This window comes from Heteronotia binoei, chromosome 6, assembly GCF_032191835.1.
Source record: "Heteronotia binoei isolate CCM8104 ecotype False Entrance Well chromosome 6, APGP_CSIRO_Hbin_v1, whole genome shotgun sequence".
Lineage (NCBI taxonomy): Eukaryota > Metazoa > Chordata > Lepidosauria > Squamata > Gekkonidae > Heteronotia > Heteronotia binoei.
This window is the reverse complement of record NC_083228.1, coordinates 27,573,672-27,593,624: the sequence shown is the minus strand read 5'-3', so window position 1 is coordinate 27,593,624 and position 19,953 is coordinate 27,573,672. Positions and strand designations below refer to the sequence as shown.

Here is a 19,953-nt window from a genome sequence, read left to right as displayed (position 1 = left end):
CAGCCATGATAACCATGCCTCAGAGAGCCATACAGACTTGCTATGGTGTGGTGAAGGTGTGGATGGGGAAAGTCAGAAAAAAGACAGAGAAAGGGTCCAGAAAACTCCCTTGTGTGGAAGCTTCATCACCAACATGCATGTGTCTGCATTATGAGTGGTGATGAAAGAAACATGAAGAGTTTATGGCATGTGGAAACAGTCTTACAGGAGGAAAAACACCTGTCCTTTCTGCTGTGGGAACTGAGGAAGACGGGAGAGGGAGGTTCTGTCACACCAGTAGAGAACACAATGCAGGGATGTTTTCTAGATGGGGAAAGGGCATTTGATGCTAGTGAGCAGGCAAAATAATTTAAGAGCTCTGATCAAGCAGGACTGGTGTAATCTTTACTGGACCAAGTATGTGGAACATGGAAGGTTATTTTAACATTCACAGAGCATTATATAAATTATAATTATCCTGTTAGCCAGTACTTAAAATTTATTCTTTTTGATGTGCTGTTTTTAAACTGTGGTTTTTAAACCTTTGCAATGCAATATAGCAGAAACACAAATAAAGCACATTGGAAAACTTCGTAATGCGACTCTTGTGCATTTAATCTTGGACTTCTTTAGCTCAATGAGACCCAACTCTTGTAATAAAAATTTGCCATTCTTTCTTTCTATGTAACTAAACTGAAATTTCTGTATAAATCACAATGTAAGAGAAGAAACTGTACTCACCATTAGGGCCAAGTTTTGTATTTCCTGTTGAGGGAAAATATATATATTGGAAAGTTAAATTTTCCTATAGGAGTATACTTCCCCCCCCTTCTCTTTCAGCACAAAATGCGTTAAAATGTTTATGCAATACATTAAAAGGAAAAATTAAGTACATAAGAAATAGAAGTTTTAGGATTAGGAATTTTAAAACATGGTTTACATGGCAATTCTTTTTAGCAGAGAGAACCTAGTAATCCTACTAAATCCCGAGACAAATTATATTTACTTCATTTATATATCCCACTTTTTCTCCCCAGTGGGGCCTACCATATTCTCCCCTCTCCCATTTTATTCTCAATATAATTCTGTGAGATAGGTGAGGCTGAGTGTGACCGGCGCAGGGGCCAGCATGGGGATTTGAACCTGGCTCTCTCAGATCCTAGTCTAAAACCACTATTCCACACTGGCTCCAATTTACAGACCAAATTTACAGGCATGTAGCTAAGAAAGCACTCAGGCAAGCAGCACTAATTTCAAAATAACAGTATGCTTGCACCTTGAAATCAAATGCCTGCACCTTGAGCCAAATTTAGAAACTACTTCTTGGCAACTTTTTATATGCACTCAACCCAGCCCCATACAGGGCAAAACAGTTTCACCCTCCTACCTTTCTGCAGGTGGACAGGACTCAATGTGTGCTCCAAGGTAGCTACATATAGCAATCAACCACATTGTCTCATAGTGTATAGTGCCCCACATCAATCATTAGGCCACGCAAAGGGTACTTGTGTAATAAAATAGACAGTTTACAGAAATAGCTGGAGTTCTCACAGTATGCACCACAGAGAAATAACAGGAGCAAAACAGAATTTATTAAGCAGGAAACACAGTATGTTTTGAGCCAAAATAAGATCCTTCTGGGTGGAAAACCTCAATTCAAAGATTAAAATTCCTATTTAAAACATTATGCTGCAAGAAGTGCACTTCACTGATTCCTACAATCTAATGCTTACTTCAAGGTATATTGCAGGGGTGGCCAATGGTAGCTCTCCACATGTTTTTTGCCTACAACTTCCATCAGCCCCAGCCATTGGCCATGCTGGCTGGGGCTGATGGGAGTTGTAGGCAAAAAAAAAAATCTGGAGAGCTACCGTTGGCCACCCCGGTATATTGTAAACTAGGTCACACCCTGAAACACCTGCAATATTAATTCAGAAAGAAAAAAAGGTTTCTTATTAAAACATGCTCCATAATTCCTGTAATAACTAAATCGTTGGCAAGAGCTGTAGTGCTGTATTTTAAAAAATAAGGCTGTGTATTTTCTCTGAATTAGTATTCTCTACATGATGGCATAGAATGTATAAGTGACAATGTAGAGTGCAGCTTGACTATTGAAAGATATTGTCAAGACTGAGCTGTTTTGAACTTTTAACAACAGGTGGGTAACAGTCTGAAATGACTCAGACTTTGTACAGGTAGAACTGCTCTATAAATCCCTGAATGAATTGATCAATAGACTATAATTCCAATCCAGGCAAAGGATACCTGTATGTGGAAGTAGACTTGCTTTTGGACCCAGATCCACATCTGAATTGGGATCCTCCTGTGGTGGAGAGAAGGACCACACTCAGGTGGGACACAGACTGAGAGGCTGGTGGCTCACCAACCCCATGGCTGACCATGGTGGGGTCACTCAAGGGATATTGGGACAAGGACAGTTGCACAGTGAGACTGGACAAGGTCTTCCTATGGGGTGGGTTTGGCAGGACCTGCACTTGGTGGGCTAAGGATGGACAGTTGCCTCAGATGCATTTAGGGGAGAGGGAGTCCCCCAGGGAATGAGAGGGCTGGAGTTGCCATAGTCAGGAAGCTTGAGGGATGGAGCCTGATGCTGGAGTAAGCATTAAAGGAGGTAGTGTCCAACTTGGAGGGGGCAATGGATGAACTGGGACTTGCCAATTTCATGGCATGGTGGTTGCAACTGCTGTAAAAATAGAATCATGGAGTTGGAAGGTACATACAAGATCATCTAGTTCAACCCCCTGTACAGTGCAGGACCTTCACAAATACCTCTTCCCATGCACCCCCAGTGACACCTGCTCCATGCCCAAAAGATGGCACAACAAACATCCCACCCCCAGATCCTTGGCAAGTTGGTCTGGAAAAAAACCGCTTGACCCCAAAGTGGCAATCAGCATTTCCCTAGGCATGCAAGAAAGGGCCACGAGAACTAAGCACTGATGCAACCCTTCCTGCCCTCCTTCTCATGATCTGCCTAAGTTTACGGAATCATCATTGCTGTCAGATGGCCATCTAGCCTCTGTTTAAAAATCTCCAAGAAGGAGAGCCTACTATCTCCTGAGGAAGCCGGTTCCACTGAGGAACCAATCTGTCAGGAAGTTCTTCTTTATGTTTAGTCAAAAACTCTTCTGGATTTAATTTCAACCCATTGGTTCTGGTCTGATCTTCTGGAGCAACAGAAAACTCCATATCATTCTCTATATGACAGCCCTTCAAGTACTTGAAGATGGTGATCATATCACCTCTCAGTTGTCTCTTCTCCATGCTAAACATACCCAGCTCCTTCAGCCTTTCTTCATGGGGCTTAGTCTCCAGACCCCTCACGATCTTCATTGCCCTCCTCTGGCCATGTTCCAGTTGGTCTATATCCTTCTTAAATTGTGGAGTCCAAAACTGAACACAATACTCTAGGTGAGGTCTACTAACCAAGCACAGTAAAGTGATACCATCACTTCACTTAATCTGGACGCTATACTTCTGTTGATATAGCCCAAAATCACATTTGCCTTTTTAGCTACCGCATCACACTGCTAACTCATGTTGATCCATATATTTAACTCCCTGAATACATGCAGCAATGGTGGAGGTTAATTTGTGAGGAATTTTGTGCAGTAGAATACATTACTTGAGTGGCTAAAAAGGTTACTTGGGTATTGTTGATGATAATGATGATGATGACAATGACAGGCTATTTTTATGTTCCCTCTTCAGAGTCCTGCTTGAGGTGGCTTACAATTAAAACAAAGTAACAACATAAAAACAAACCATTGGACATAAACTGCATAAAACAGAAGTAGACAATAAAGCTGGTTAGATAGAACTGCAAGCCCCCTTAGTTATACCTGTTAGACTTGTGGGGGGGTTTTACCTGTAAGGCCTTATTAATATTGCCATTGTAATCCACTATTTCATTCTTTCCTGGTTCCCCTTTGGGACCCTGAAAAAAAATCAGAATGTGGTTAGGACCTGGAGTTTCCATCTAGATCTAATATAAGTGGAATAAAATTGGTTTCTCTAAACTAGCTGAGGATTCAAAATCTGGGTGGGGATAATTTTCAGGTGTTTGCTAATGCTCTAAGATGCTTATTTTACAATCAATGCTTGATTGAACTAAAAAGCAGTAAAATTTTAAGCACCAGTATTTGGATAGTGGCATCTGAAAATATTTATTAGTTTCATTTGCATACTTTCAGCCATTGCTATAGTGTATACTAGAAGTAGATCTGCTCTAGGTGAATAGGCAAGTGTGAGAGGTCAAACAGAACCTCAATCTATTAGGCTATTGGAAATCTTCCTTCATAATGTAGTCAGTTTTCCTGAATATAGCGCCTCCGATTGAACAGTAATACAACAATCACCCTTGGGCAAATTGGCCCTGCTCCCTTGGGCCTCCAGATTATACATGAGCACAAACAGAATCACAAATCATGATTCGTGCATGAATTGGCCCGATTCATAGTTTGTTCTGACCTTGATGTTTCATTTGGTTCGTTTTTGCAGTTTGCTTTCCCAGACAGCCTGGTGCTGATTCAGACAATTCCAAGCAATGCTGGGGGTGGATTTCTGGGAGCACGAGAAACACCCATAGCAACTTGACTGGTAGCTCTGGGAAACAATCATGGAACTCCCATTCTGCAGCACAAAGAGTTGTTGTAAGAGCTGAAGCTCAGCTTTCCTGGGGGCACCTGCTCTGGAAGGCTATAACTTAGACATTTCATATCCAAACTCTGCCAAACTTGGAGGATAGGTGGCAGAGAGCCTGCTGAAGACTCCTGGTGAGTTTTATACCTCCCCAACCAACAAAACATGAACCGGATCAGAAATCAAATGAATAATGAAATAAACAACAATTTCCCCTGGCTCGTAGTAATTCCTACTCCAGATTCTTCTTCTAATGTGGAGGCTAGTAAGTATAAGTATTACATAGTTGTATTTACCCAGATATCCTCCCATGATTCCTCATAACTAAAACACATAATGACTTACAAAGAAGAACTGAACCACATTTAGGGGGATAAATGAGTTTTTCCCAGTATTCTCATTCTGAAGATCTGATCTTATATGGCTCTGTTATATGTAGCACATGCCTAAACAAAATTAGGTAAGTGCCAATCATAACTTATTTTGTCACTTTGATTTTCAATAAGGATCAAAACTTTCAATTCATATTGAAATTTATTGTGTTGTGTTCCATATCTTCTACATAACAACTTGTTTGAAAAAGAGGTTCTTTGCCAATTCCAGAGCCTTTCATATTCGTCTAGGCAGGGAATTTTGATTAACTATTTCAAAGAAACAATTTTCAAAGAAAACATCTTCCTCCTGGAAGAGCTAGTCAAAGATTTGCTGGCTTTCAGTGCTTAAAAAAAGCAAATCAGCAGTTTCATTCTAACCATGGATATTGAAGGATACAACTGTGCTTCAGATAGGACTTTAAATACCCTAGTAAAGAGGTGATATTCCACAAATGCATCTGCAGGCACCCAACTCTGTAATATTCATTACACCTATAAAAAAAAGGCAGAGAAAGTTATTTACCTTTGGTCCAGGAGATCCAGGTAATCCTGGTGGTCCAGGTTCCCCTTTACCTCCTCCAAGAGCATTGCCAGAATCTCCTTTTTCTCCCTAGGTACAGAGAAAGATGAATAATTGTCCATTGCTTATTATATCTTTGTATTTTCTGGATAACAGCTTTATTCTTCATGGCTGCTTCTACATGGTAGATTTTCCCCACCTCAGCTTTGAAACTGGAGTTGTTGGCATTTCCAAACAATGTCTCACTGGGGTTTCTACATTTTAAAACATGGTCCTTTCCAAATCTGTTTTACTCCAATCTTTTTGGAGAGAATGCTTTCCTAATGCTTCAAAGAGTAGCCATGTCGATGTACAGCAGAACAGCTAGATTTGAGTCCAAGCACCTTAAAGAGCAAGATTAGGAAGCTATAAGCTTTCAAAAGTCAACACTCCCTTTGTTAGATCTGACAAAGGGAGCTTTGACTCTCAGAAGTTAGTACCCCAAAAACCTTGTTGGTCTCTAAGGTGCTATTGAACTTGAATCTAGCTGTCCTAATACGTTAGAACACCATATGTAAGGAACTGTAAATACTTCTGGCCCTACAAAGGTCTGCCTCATAATGGCATAATTTTCTCACTGTCATCCCTTTGTGGGTGCTGTTTTCTCATTAATTTTTCCTGGCTACGTGGCTTTTTTGAGGACTTTTTAAAAAATCAATCATTGCTATAGTGCTACAGCAATCTATTGCCACACCTGTTTAAAATCTTAATACAATAATTATAGAGCTATAGATCATTAGTGAGCAAAAGAACAAGGAAATAGAAGGGTTGGCAACTCATTGTAGCAGCCTTGACAACTACGCCCTGAGAGCCAATGCAATGTTTCTGCAGAACACATGGAAAGGAAGAATCAGAAAATTCCTATATGTGGAGAGCCGGCATGGTATAGTAGTTAGAGTGCTGGACTAGGATTTGAGAGACCCAGGTCCAAATCCCCACTCTGCTATGGAAGATTTCTGGTTAGCTATGGGTCAGTCGCTCTTTCAAGCCTCACCTTCTTCACAGGGATCTGAAGATAAAAGTGTTGGGGGGGGGGACTATGATCCCCATTCTGCTGAAAAGCAGAGCATAAATAAGGTGTTGCCAGTATGCTTGCTTCTGCATTCACAGTGGGCAATGAAAGCAATATAGGGAATACCTGCCATATAGAAGCAGCTCACGTTGATATGCTGTTAAGTGTCTCTCCTAAATTCAGTCTCAGTTCAGAGACCATGCTGCCAATTTTATAATAATATGTACATCTGGTAAGTATATATCTCAGTAGTGGACTACATACTTTGCAGGCAGCAGGTTTATTAAGAACATGAGAGGCCATGTTGGATCAGGCCACCCAGTCCAACACTCTGTATCACACAGTGGCCAAAAACTGGGTGTTATCAGGAGATCTACTAGCAGGGCCAGATTCCAAAAGCCTCCCCTAGCACCAAGAATATAGAGAATCACTGCCCCAGACATTCCCTGGTATTGCCAGTTTAGAAGGATCTCAGGTAGCAGGTGCTGAGAAACACTTTTCTCTAAATGAGACCCTGGAGAGCCACTATCAATAAACATATATGAACATATGAAGCTGCCACATACTGAACCAGACCCTCGGTCCATCAAAGTCAGTGTTGTCTAAGAAGACTGGCAGCAGCTCTCCAGGGTCTCAAGCTGAGGTTTTTCATGCCTATTTGCCTGGACTCTTTTTAGTTGGAGATGCTGGGGACTGAACCTGGGACCTTCTGCTTACCAAGCAGATGCTCTACCACTGAGCCACCAATCTCCCCCCCCCCCATCAGAGGAGACAATAGTGAACTAGTTGGACCAATAGCCTGACTTGATCTAAGCTAGTGTGCATGTCTGTACACACACACACACACAGAGTATTCAGGTGATTAACTTTACTCCAGATTTTTGCAGGATATTTTAAACAACACATTCCACACCTGATCAAATAACTCGTTGAGAAAATGAACCATGCTTCATGGAAACCTTCTCTCACTTAATAAACAAACCTTCTGTCCTAAGTTGCCAGGAGGTCCTGGATCACCAAGAGCACCTTTTTCACCCTGTTGGCAGAATACAGATGAGGTAAGATACTGGCTGTGATGATATGTAGGACCAGTTGACTGTCAATAAAGCTGCCTACAGGCACAAGGCAACAAACATGTCTAAAGTTCACTCCTGTTCCCTCTAGCTTTCACTCTGAAGGTCAAGACTTTCAGAACAGGTGTACTCACTTCTTCCAACAGAATTACTCTTTTTGGTATTACACCAAGGTCATATGTCCATTATTTTCTCAACTAATAGCACAATAAAAGACACCAGATGCACTCACATGGCCATAGCATTTAAACCGTTTAGTCCAGAACAGTTTCATGGATGTCAATAACTGGCCACCTCTTGTAAACTTTGAAACTTCTAGATCACCTTGTTATGTGCTGGCACCACTCTTCATAATTGAACAGACATCATTAGAATAGTATGTAACCATGCTATTCACCCATGTCTAACAAGTCTAACACAGGAGGATTAGGTGAAAATTGTAGATATTGCTGGTGGTAGAACACCCATACAACAGCCCTAAGCACACTACTTCATGTAGTGAGTCTGAGAGTCATAGGGCATGCTTCTCTTTGTGCAACAATGCAGTGAAGTGATCACGAAAGCAGGTCTTAAAAAGAAAGGAGAATGGAGAAAGGAAAGCAAAATGTCTGGGGATGGGGGTGGGAAATTATAAAAATGGTAGGGAATATTAGCCATGGACTACAGAATAGTAAAATCCTCATTCATTGACCACTGCCATACTCAGTCCACAGAAAGTTCTGCCTAGCTTCTCTTACTACCATCTGAGTTTCACCACACCCTATAAGTCAAAATAAAACTATTAAATAAATTCTTAAGATTCCAAGTTCTATTCCAGACAACTATATTCTTTGCATAGTATTTGGTGCAAAGGACAAAATGTACATGACCATGCAAATAAAACTCTGCATATTTTGTCCATGGTCATGCAAAAAATGCTCTGAATATGAGTGGAAATTGTGTAAGCACAAGGACATTTTCATCTCCCATCTAAATCCGTAAAAGCAAAGCTGAGCTGTAGGTTCTTTGTGAACATAAGCCATTTAAAAAGTGCTTTCTTTTCAAATTAGACTGGGAAAAATAAAGAGTTAATGAACTGTACCTAGAGCCAATACTGATCAGACATATAGATTTTGTCATCTTCATGGTAAGCAGTGACTACATCTCATAGATATTTAAGCATTCCAGCAATCTTCTAAATCCTTCTGTGCTCCCATCATGCCTCTCTGATTTGATATTTCAAGGGTTAAGACAGACATAATATAAAAATAGAGCTCATGGCAGATATCTCAGTCTGGCTTTGCAGGCTCAGTGAAAACTCCCAGAGGTTCTTCACCCACACAACTGGCCCAGGCTTCATGGCCACCATTGTACAACTGGGCCCAATGGGCACCACCACACAATTCGGCTCAGCCCAATTGCAGCCCCCACCATACAACTGGGGCCAGCTTTTCCCAGGGAGATACCGCTGGTGGAGGGAAAACTGAAGATAAGAGGGCAGAGAAAGGAAGGCTGGCTGGTGATTGGGAAGGGGAGAAGGAGGCATATGGGAAAAGTTATGGGGGCTGCCAGGGAAAGGAAAGATAAAATAGTAGGGGCAGGCAAAACAAGAGCAAATAAAAACCCTACCACAAGTTCTTGCAGGTCCTCTGCTTGTTTTCTTTATAACCCTGACAAGTAATCATGCACTCAGAATAGGTCAAATCAAACCATTCTGCAGTCAAACCCTAAAAGTACTGCAGAGCTGTTCCTTTATTCCTCTGAGATATATTGGCTTCAAAGAATGCCATTGATTCCATAACACCACATTTTTATTTGTGTTTCTTTGATATGGATGCTAATGTTTTGTGTATTCTGAACAGTAATACTATGAATTACCGTGCCTGAAATCAGTTGGTCCAAAAATTAAACGTATCTAATTTATTTTCACACCTTTCAAAAAAACCATTAACCTGTTCTTATGGCACAGCACACAAATGTAAGTAAGGAACTGGAAGCATTCTTCCCAAGCACAGAAATGCAGCTCAAAGCAACCAGAACAAGGATGGGGTTGGTAGACAAGCAATGAAGATCAGAAAACCAAGGCCAAGCATCTTACAATGCCCTACCCTATGCCCCCTTTTCCCTGGGAAACCTGGGGGGCCCATCTTCCCTGCAATTCCACGTTCTCCCTTTTTTAAGAGAGAGAGAGAGAGAGAGAGATAAATTATGTTCTCAAAGTACAATAACATTTCCAAAATCATGTGCCCCAACAGCAAAGCAATTTCTACCTCAGTAGGAAAGAACCAAAGTTCATGCTCTGATATACTAAAACCACAAAACATGTCACCTAATGAGCAGCTATTGGTTGGGCAAAAAGTACAGAGCAAACTGATACAAGCCTGGGCACTGTTCATCTGAAGCACACAAAAGCATGAGAAGTGTCTCAGGATATATGCTCTTAGCATTGGATGGGCATGCAGCATCCTTCATGTATTTAGTTAATTTATTTTATTATTATTTATTTGTTGGGATTTTTATCCCACCCATCCTGCCAAAGCAGGCTCAGGGTGGGTCCAAGGCACGATCAGGGACGAATAGGAAACTAAAGCAGCCACATCCCAAGATTTGTGATCCCCCACTATGGCAGTTTTGCTCATCTGAGTAAAACCTTCTGAAGGCACCATTCTGCAAATGGTAACTTCCACAGTTTCCAGGACCAGAGCATTTTCTGTTGTGGCTCCCTCCTGGTGGAATATCCTGCTTAATGAGGAAGGAAGGCTCCCATGCTTTTATTATTCCACAGAAAAGAGAATTGCTCAGGAGGCCATTTTTTATCTGGAACAGAATCATAGTTTGAAATTTTTGGAAGTTTTCATTGTATCCTTCATTGTAAATATTATACTGTTAGCACTAATTCCACTTCTATTGGATTGTTGGTTATATTATTATATTGATCGTATTTTAAATTGCATACTCTGCCTTGAGAGTGAGTACTAAAGGCAGACTATCAATGGAGGAAGAAATCTCAGCAAGGTGATTACTGAGGAGCAAATTGCAGGATTTGAGAACAGTCAACCAAAGGGTGAAAAAAGATACTCAAGAGAACAGATTACTACTTCTGAACCCACAGAGTGAGCAATCATGACAAATCTTATGAAAGTATTACAGCAGTTTAGTTAAACTATCTTTTTGCAAAAGGTATGTAGAACACTTCGTCTTAATATACCTTCAGCATACTCAGACGAATGAAGACCAGGTGCACCTTACACTCAGATAACATGTTATAAATACTTCAGAGAGAAAACTATAGTACTGATGTTCTTTCTCAGCAGTTAATTTTCCCACAATGGTGGTATTCTGACTTAGTCCACTTTACACAACACACATTGCAATGGCAGCTGAAGAAATCCAGGTTGCCAAAGTCACAAAATGCCCTTTTCATGTTAAGGCCTTTCATAATTGGGCTTGTACTCTGTACGTGCTCCTAAAGTCACAAAATGCCCTTTTCTGGCTAGCAGAAGGTAAGGAGAAAGAGCGGTGGGAATGATGCACATCCCAGGCATGAAGCCATCCTGTGCCATAAATGCAAATAGCGACAACAGCCAAGTCACACCTTAGTTACAGAGCCTGGGAGGCTAGAAGGCAAAAACAGATCTTCCTTTTAAGGGGGGGGGGGGGAGAGGGCTCATAAAGGAAAATATTAAAACCCTAGGCATCAGGAAGAAGGAACCATTTTGACAAGACATTCAATGCAGTCTACAGGCATACCTGGACTCCATCTTGAGCACATGTAGCTGAGACCATGGGGGAGACCACAAGATTTGAATCAGCCTTTGCAAATCACACATCACCACTTTTCTGGATCACTAAGGTCCTATAATGTTAGACTACTGCTAAGTGTACACTCAAAAATGCAAACTGAATCAAGGTAAACCATCTAGAAAAAAACCTGGACTGATTCCTCACCGGCAGTTGCTCCACCCCCAGGCTTCTGTGTGAGCCAGCTCAAGTGATCAATTCCCTACCAGTTGCTGTACAGGTGTCTTTTGATCCACAGCTACTTCCCATTTCCCCTCGCAGCAACCAGATCTGGGTTTTTTAATTTTAAGATTGGGCACTGCAAGGGGAATGGGAGGTAGCCATGGATCAAAAGCTGGCCACGCAGCAACTGGTGGGGAATCGATTGCTTGATCTGGCTCAAGCAGAAGCCCAGGAGCAGAGCAATTGCCACTGAGGAATCAGTTCTGGAATCTGTAAGATAATTTATCCAAAATTGACAGTCTCTGATTTGTTTACACATTCAAGAGATAACTCCTGAAGAGTTGGAAGTCAGCGACTCACCCTCCAGTTCACTCCAGGATGGTCACATAGAACAACTGTTAAGACTGGTATCCCAGATGGAAAGATGTTACAGTTTCACAGGGGAACACAATGAACTTCATAAGGAGGTTCACAAGTTAGCTGTGGTGAATGAACATCCTGGAATATTTGCACAAATAGGTTTGTTCTAAAACTAGTGTAGTAGCCTAAGGAACTCTTCTTTCTATCTCATCCACGTAAGCATTACGTCACACTCAGCTACAGTAACTAATGGTGGGGAGGGGCTACCAGAAATTTTCCTATTCTAAAAATAGGTCACATTTGATTTATACACAACTGATATTAAAATAAACTTCAAATCAGGGCTTTTGTAGAAAAAGCCCAACAGGAACTTATTTTCATGTTAAGCCACACCCCCTGACACCAAGCCAGCCAGAACTGCATTCCTGTGCATTCCTCCTCACCTCCCCCCTTGCTTCAAATACATATATTTCATGAGGAAATGAAAAATGGCATGGCCATGGGCTTGATCTGCACAACAAAGAAGTGAAAACAAACTGGGGATTTATGACTTAAAAGTTAAGGATTCAAAATGTATTCACATTTCCATTCATAAAGCACTGTACTAGGCTTACATGTCTTTGGGCTCTAATACAGTATGAATTATGAGCAAGGATGTAATCAAGAAAACAATTAGCCGGGAAATAAATTTCAGGCCATGACAGGAGAAGGAAGATGGAAAAAAAGGAGAGGAAAGATTAACACAAACTGACTGCACTGAACATCTTTACTGATAAAACATTGAAGCTGTGACCATAACACCAGTAATCTCCTTAACAGACTGAAAATAAAATAGAGACTAAGCAGATTTACCAGTCATTTTCCTTAAGCACAATACCTTTGCTCCTGGGATCCCTGGTTCACCCTGCATTGTGGGGGGAAAGACAGAAATATAAACAGTTAAATAAGTGAAAGTGACTCTTCCCATTTCAAAATTAACAGGCAGAGTAGGTATAGGATTCATGACAGAGCACAAAGGATTCATGACAGAGCACAACTTGTCAGTGTTACTACTTGAACTGGTATTTACATCTGTTTAAAGAGGACCACCAGGTCTCACCCACCAGGTGTCTGTGTACAGATGCAACATTTCTCACTACAAAATTCGATAAGCTTTAATTGGACCAGAAATTTTAGAAAACAGATAAATCTGTAGAAATAAAAATGGAAAAGATGGGAATATTCAGGCTTGAGGGTAGGACCAGAGTCAGGTACAATGAAAACAACTCAGGTTTCCCAGATCTAACTTTCTCTTGTAATGCCAATGTGGGGATTGTGGAGTGGGTATTTGTTAGTGTTGGTAGGGGAAGGGGATTTCTTTTTTCCCCCAAAATAACAACAGTAAGGGCTAAAGTTTCAAAAGCGTACATCGATTTCTCCACAAGAAGAAATCTAAGATAAATCCCTCTTTTAAAAGAGAAAAAAAAGGAATCAATGCCTACCTCTTAAAAAGTGTCCTCAGTCTCTTTTTTCTCCTTTAAAACAGGGATTTCTAATTTTTTCTTTGTGAAAAAATACCAATGCACCCTTTTGAAACGTCAGCCTCTGCAGTTGTTTTATGTTACACGCCACAAGGTGGTGCTCTGGCAAGATATGAAGGTCTGGTCTGGGAAGACATTGCTTGCTCTGAGCACACAGTAAAATTTTGAAATATTTCAGAACCTCCCTTCCTCTCATGCCTCTCTTTGAATTTCTCTTTTATCAACATGAAACTGATTGGAAACTGACCCCAAATTCCTAAAAAGAAGGAAAGAGGTGGATTGTTGGATTCCAGGGAGAAACTGGGTATGGGACAATTGAAAGAATTGTTATTAGTATTTGCCAAGGATAATCAGTATGTTAGAATGATTCACAATCCTCTTTAGCTGCTGGTTCTTCCTTGCACTTAAAACTCCATAGGTCATTTTCCTCCAGCTAAATTCTAAAACTAATATTTAGGGAAACAGCAGCATGGGTGGGATGGGATAGGATAGGATTAAGGTTGCTAATTCAAGAAATATCTGGGGACTTTGGGGGTGGAGCCAGGAGACACTGGGGGTAGAGCCATAAGCGAAGTTGTGACAAGCACAATTGAACTCCAAAGGGAGTTCTGGCCATCACATTTAAAGGAACCGCGCACCTTTTAAATGCCTTCCCTACATTAGAAATAATGAAGAATAGGGGCACCTTCTTTTGGGACTCATAGAATTGGACCCCCTGGTCCAATCTTTATGAAACTTGAAGGGCGTTTTGAGGAAAGGCACTGGATGCTACGCTGAAAATTTGGTGCCTCCACCTCAAAAAACAGCCCCTCCAGAGCCCCAGATACCCCCAGATCAATTCTCCATTATACCCTATGAGAATCCATCTCCACATAGGGAATAATGAAGTGCCCGGCAGACATTTCCCTCCCCCCACCCCCATTTCTGACGACTCTGAAGTGAAGGACTGGCATCTCTACTCAACAACAACAACAATTTTTATTTGTATCCCGCCCTCCCCGCCGGAGCAGGCTCAGGGCGGCTAACAGCATAATACTCACAAGTTGCTGAACTTTCAACTTCTTCAAAGTAACCCAGAGCAACCAAAGGTTCAAGTTTACCTTTCCTATGCAAAGGACCTCTGAAAAGATTGTGCAACCACAGCCACTGGCAGTAGCCACGTTCTTCTGTTTACTCCCCACCCCGCCCCCATTCAGCCTTAAAGACACAGACACACCATCCATTCAGCCTTACAGACACAAGAGGAAGCCTTTCCAAGCGGAGCCTTAAGCCTCTGGAGGTGGAAAGGCACATGGGGGCTGTGGGGGCGGGGCTTCACCCCCCCCCCCGACGGCCAGCTGACTGGGAGTGGGAAGGAGCCTGGGAAAGCGGGAGAACTCCTGATGGGACCTGGGGATTGGCAAGCCTAGATGGGATACACTTACAGAAGGAAACAGGCAAACACAAGTGTTTCCTTTCTCTGTATCCCAAGTATCTCTTGTGAACAAAGGTCAGAGCCACAATAATTTCTTGTTAGGTCTCAAAAGGAGCTGAAACAGTGGACCTCTTATTCATAGCATATATAAAAATAAGCAGGAACATTTAAATATGTTAACAGAAGCTTCATGTAAATTTAAAAAACTATGGCTGGAGACAAACGGTAGTTTCAATCTACACATTCAGGCTGAAATTGTCATGATTCATTTACTCAGTTTTTACAGAAAATCCAGATGATATCACTGTCAATTTGATGAGTTTGAATGTGTTTGTGTTGGTCTTCAGTCTTTTTCATACTTAATTTGTGGCACCTTTTAAAACATAAAATACAGTTGTGCAGTCCACATCTGTAATAGTGTTTCTGATCCACACTCTAGGGCAGGGGTGGCCAATGGTAGCTCTCCAGATGTTTTTTGCCTACAACTCCCATCAGCCCCAGCCATTGGCCATGCTGGCTGGGGCTGACGGAAGTTATAGGCAAAAAAACATCTGGAGAGCTACCGCTGCCCACCCCTGCTCTAGAGTCATGTTCAAAATTTAGATATAAACATAATATGCATTTCCTATTGGAGTGAGTGACTCAGTATGCCTGGACATTGCAGGGAGGGGGGTGCCACATCACTCTGAGTGTAAAAGTCTTATCTCCTTGGATGGGATGTCTGTCTCTTTTTTTGTCTTAACCTGGGAGCTGCCCTTTGACCCCATCATCTCTCCCCCCCCCTTCTGCACATGACTCTTCATGGAGTCACATGTTTCTACATGTCCCTCCTTTAGAAACAAAGTTCTTATACTTCCATACACATGATGCCCAGTTAGCTGGCCTCTTGTGATAGGGAAAGTACTCTTTAGATTAGGCTTTTCTCTCTACTTTTCACTGCAACCTGAATGTGAACTGAATCTAACTGAATAAATGTTTTAATTTTTGCATATATACTTCTTGGGAGATTTATTTATTGCACTAATATCACGATTCTATGACTGGGCAAACTCTGCTATATTAACCAAATATCTCAATAGTTCCTACCATGGTTGCATTCTAGTATAAACAAGATAAACCATGATGGGGCTATGAAGATAGGAACTGTTTTGATTCTCAATAGTTAGGCTCACAAGCAGGTTTAGCCCAACAGTATTTTCTGCTATATTCCTGCACTTACAGAAAACGATAAAGCAATTCATTTGTGGGACTGCTGTAGTAAGAACAACACCTACCCTCCACACCTCACACTATGTGGCCCAAACCACACCAACAGAACTTTCACAAGGGATTCGTATGCAAATTAAGTCCCACATAGCAACATATACATTCTGTCTCCAAATACGTGTCTCATGTTAGTTCTATATAAGAATGCAGCTGCCTAGTCAATAAGGAGTGGTATTCCAGTTATTAAATAATTGTTCTAGTTGATCAGATATTAAATAATTGTTATTATATAATTATATAATTGTTCCAGATATTAAATAATTGTTATTATATATATTATATAATTGTTCCAGTTATTAAATAATTGTTCTAGTTGATAAGAATGCAGCTGCCTAGTCAATAAGGAGTGGTATTCCAGTTATTAAATAATTGTTCTAGTTGATCTGTATACAACACTTATAGCGTCTCTATAACACCAGAAAATTTTATGTAGTATGGCACTGTAATGTAGCAACTCTGGGCATACCCCATCCAAAACACTGATTTGTTGGCACATGAATGTCTCTTTTAGGCTCCAGTTTTTTAAAAAAGCTTGTGGACATGTTAATGTGGTTTGGAATCAACTATTTGTAGCAGTTTATTTAAACTGATGGTTGTACATTATGCTGTTATATGAATGTAAAGATTTGGATTTTGTTAACCACACTCTTTTCTAAGAAGGATCTTAGTATTCAGGCACTCTTCCTGAAATTATAATTTATCCCATATGACAAAACAGTGCATGTGGGACTTCTAAGAATGCAAAATTTAGTATGAACATTTGAATAACAGAGATTGGTATGATATAATGGTCATAGGGAATTTTTAATTATGTGTATATTTATTTGTTTATTCAGATTTTTATTCCACTTTCCCCACAAGCAGGATCCATATCATCATCTTTTCACCTCTCTTCCAAAAATACCAGGGCAAATTATATGTTTTCCTGCTTCCATGAAAGCTGTCCAGATTTCAGAACTGTGACATAAATCTGTTACAACTATAATTTAAATAATTATCTCTCCTGTCTAAGATTTCTCCATTATCCCTTGCTACCTTGGAGACCTTAAGCTGCATGGAAAGGCGGCATAAAAATATTTTAAAAAACTAAATAAACCCTTATTCTGTTTTATTCATCTGGATTCATACTTTTAGGTGCATTCATTATTGGCTGCAGTTCCCCACAGAGTTTGTCTCTGCATAAAGGCTGAAGTGGCTTTGAAGGCACATTTTTGTTCTTGTTTTCACTACTCCCCAAAAAATTACTATTTGGCCCTAGATTGATACAGTACTTGCAATTCTGTCTTTATCTTTTATCCATGCCTTTGTTCTAAGTGGTGCCACTTGAGTACAAAACTACCCTTTGTCCCTGTTATTGCAATTCCAGGAACCCCCTGACCGGGGGGGGGGGGGGAGGAAAAACAGAAATGCCTTGTCTGAAGCAAAATCAAGCATTCTTTGGGAAAGAAAATTTTAGAAAAGCAGGGTTGTTGTTTTTTCTGCCAAAGCACACAAAAGATAATGTAAAGCAGAAACCTAAAGCCCTGGAAACTTACCAAGGCCAAGCTAGACATGTCAGCAGTAGAACTGTTTATTTAAAACGGGGTCTGCCCCAAGCAAATGTAATGCAGGATCTGAAGTTTACAGCAAGAGTATGTGAGCGATGAGAAGTAAAGTCTCAACAAACTAGCTGCTTCCATTCCTATGCTTTCTGTCCCCAAATACTTTCCTTTTAGCAGAGTGTACTTCCACTACCCGGATAAGGAGAAAACTGAGGTAAGTCACGGCTGAGGGAAGGTTTCAGTTCCCCTTACCTGTATGCCCCTTAAATTCTAAAATTCAGCCCCCATAGTTTATACATCATTAGAACAGGCTCAGTTTTAAACAAATGGCTCTACTGTTGTCTCATTATTTAGCCCTCAGCAGCTCCTTCAGTAATAGTCAAAAGATTCCCTTAATATATTTTTTTTACTATACTGTTCAGGTAAAGCAAAACTGTATAATATTTGGATTATTTTTTTTTTTTAAAAAAACAGCAGACTTATGGAGGATTCTTAACACATTAATTCCACTTCAGAAAGCAGACTGGATCATTCAGAACTCCAAATTCTAAGGAGAATTTTTCATTAGGGAGATTTTCTTAGTCTGTTTGGGGCAACGTCAAGTCAAACACACTTGACAGGTACACTGTTTAAACTGAAATTCCCACCCTCTCAAAAAAACCCCTATATGCTGCTGTGGCATAAAGGGCTCTTCTACAGTCGCACTGGAATTTCTATGTGGATAAATCAATGTAGATTAAATTTCTTAAGGGTAGGAATCTTAAAATCATTCACCTTGCTTTTTCCTTTAATTATCAGAGCCTTTTTCATCCTTTGAGCTCTTTTAGAGAATTTGCGCTATTGCACTGGTGTACCCATTTACTTGCTAATTTTGTCTACTAATTTATTTTACCAGAAACTAAATCTGGCTGCTTCACAATCACAATTTAAACCCCTTTTTCATTACTAAGTTTACTGGGGAGTTAATAGTTTCATGGTTGCAGAAATTCAGCATTACTTTATGTCTTCATTGCATCACTTCAGCATTACACTGAGGCATCACTTCAGCATTACATTGAGTCTCCTATACACTGAACTGCTAAGCAGTAGCCAGAGAGAAGAGGAGGGAGATAGAATTAAGTACCGAGTGGTAGGATTAAGGGTTAGAAGAAAGACTGAAAAGGAAAGGTTCAGCTACAATCAAAGTAGAACAGAGATAGAAGGTTAGATATAGGCAGAGCCTAATCTAAATTGCTCTCCCTGTGAAGTAGGAAAAGAACTGGAGGAAAGGGGTGGTTCCCACACAGGAGACAGGAAGTGAGATTTTCCTGCCTCCCTGAATAGATGGTGGGAAACCCCCAAGCAAGATGTCCTCCGCCTCAGAGGGAGAAACATATGAGGACACAGAGAAAAACTGAAAGGAAATCACATATAACAAAAACAGTGGTCAGGATAGAGTATTTAAAATAAGCACGAAAAATAAATAATAGCTCACACACGTGAACAGTTGGATTTATCTGTACAGGAAAATAACTTGAAAAAAGTGAGAGAAAATGCTAATGCAAATGTAAATAAAAAAACTCTTGCCAGTTATGGCTAAAGAAAGCAGAAAAATATGTCTTTTCCTTAAATTTTTGCCCGCAGACATTTGCTGCTGACTCCCTCTCAGAAAATGCCAGTCTCCCTCAATAAGCCATTTTTTGCCAGTCTTGTAACATTTGGCAGTAGACACTACATGTGTCAGGTCATAATGTTATGAGTCCCTCCCCACACCTCCAATACTGGAGTATCATGGACTCAAAATGTAGCTCAATTCACATGATAGGTACTTCCAAATAATCCAAGATAGGATGTGCAAGCCACTGTGAGCAGCATCTCCATGACATTTGTTATAGTCCTGAGTCATCTTAGACCATTTCCTATAGATCAGCTCAGTGATGCTGGTGTGGAACAAAATGAGCCAGCATACACAACTGTCACATCTGCCTAGTGAAAGAAGAATAAAGAGAATCTCTGGGAAAGAAAAGTGATAAAAATTCACTAGTCAAAAACACAGTATTCAAACAAGCCTTCTGATGAGTGTTCATTGGCTTTATGGTGACGGGGACCTGTGGGTAATCAGGCGAAATATCTGCACATTCTACATGTTAGTATCTGTTAAGGTTCTCAGTGAGAACATCTGATAATAACAGCAAGTGCAAGAAGAGAAGTGAGAACAGACTGAAAGATTATTAGAAATGGAATAATGCATATTTGGTGAACTCAGTCCACT

At 40.6% G+C, this 19,953-nt stretch overlaps 1 protein-coding gene across 1 annotated transcript in view; it reads right to left on the bottom strand.

The window, feature by feature from the left end:
* The window catches only part of COL13A1 (collagen type XIII alpha 1 chain), a 127,483-nt gene that overhangs the window by 76,285 nt on the left and 31,245 nt on the right, over window positions 1-19,953 (bottom strand). Inside the window, exons 9-14 of the mRNA XM_060241182.1 lie at window positions 12,839-12,865; window positions 9,747-9,809; window positions 7,569-7,622; window positions 5,539-5,625; window positions 3,869-3,937; window positions 721-744 (exon numbers count right to left, since the gene is read on the bottom strand). Of these exons, the coding sequence (XP_060097165.1) occupies window positions 721-744; window positions 3,869-3,937; window positions 5,539-5,625; window positions 7,569-7,622; window positions 9,747-9,809; window positions 12,839-12,865 (324 nt within the window). The remainder of the gene's footprint in view (window positions 1-720; window positions 745-3,868; window positions 3,938-5,538; window positions 5,626-7,568; window positions 7,623-9,746; window positions 9,810-12,838; window positions 12,866-19,953) is intronic.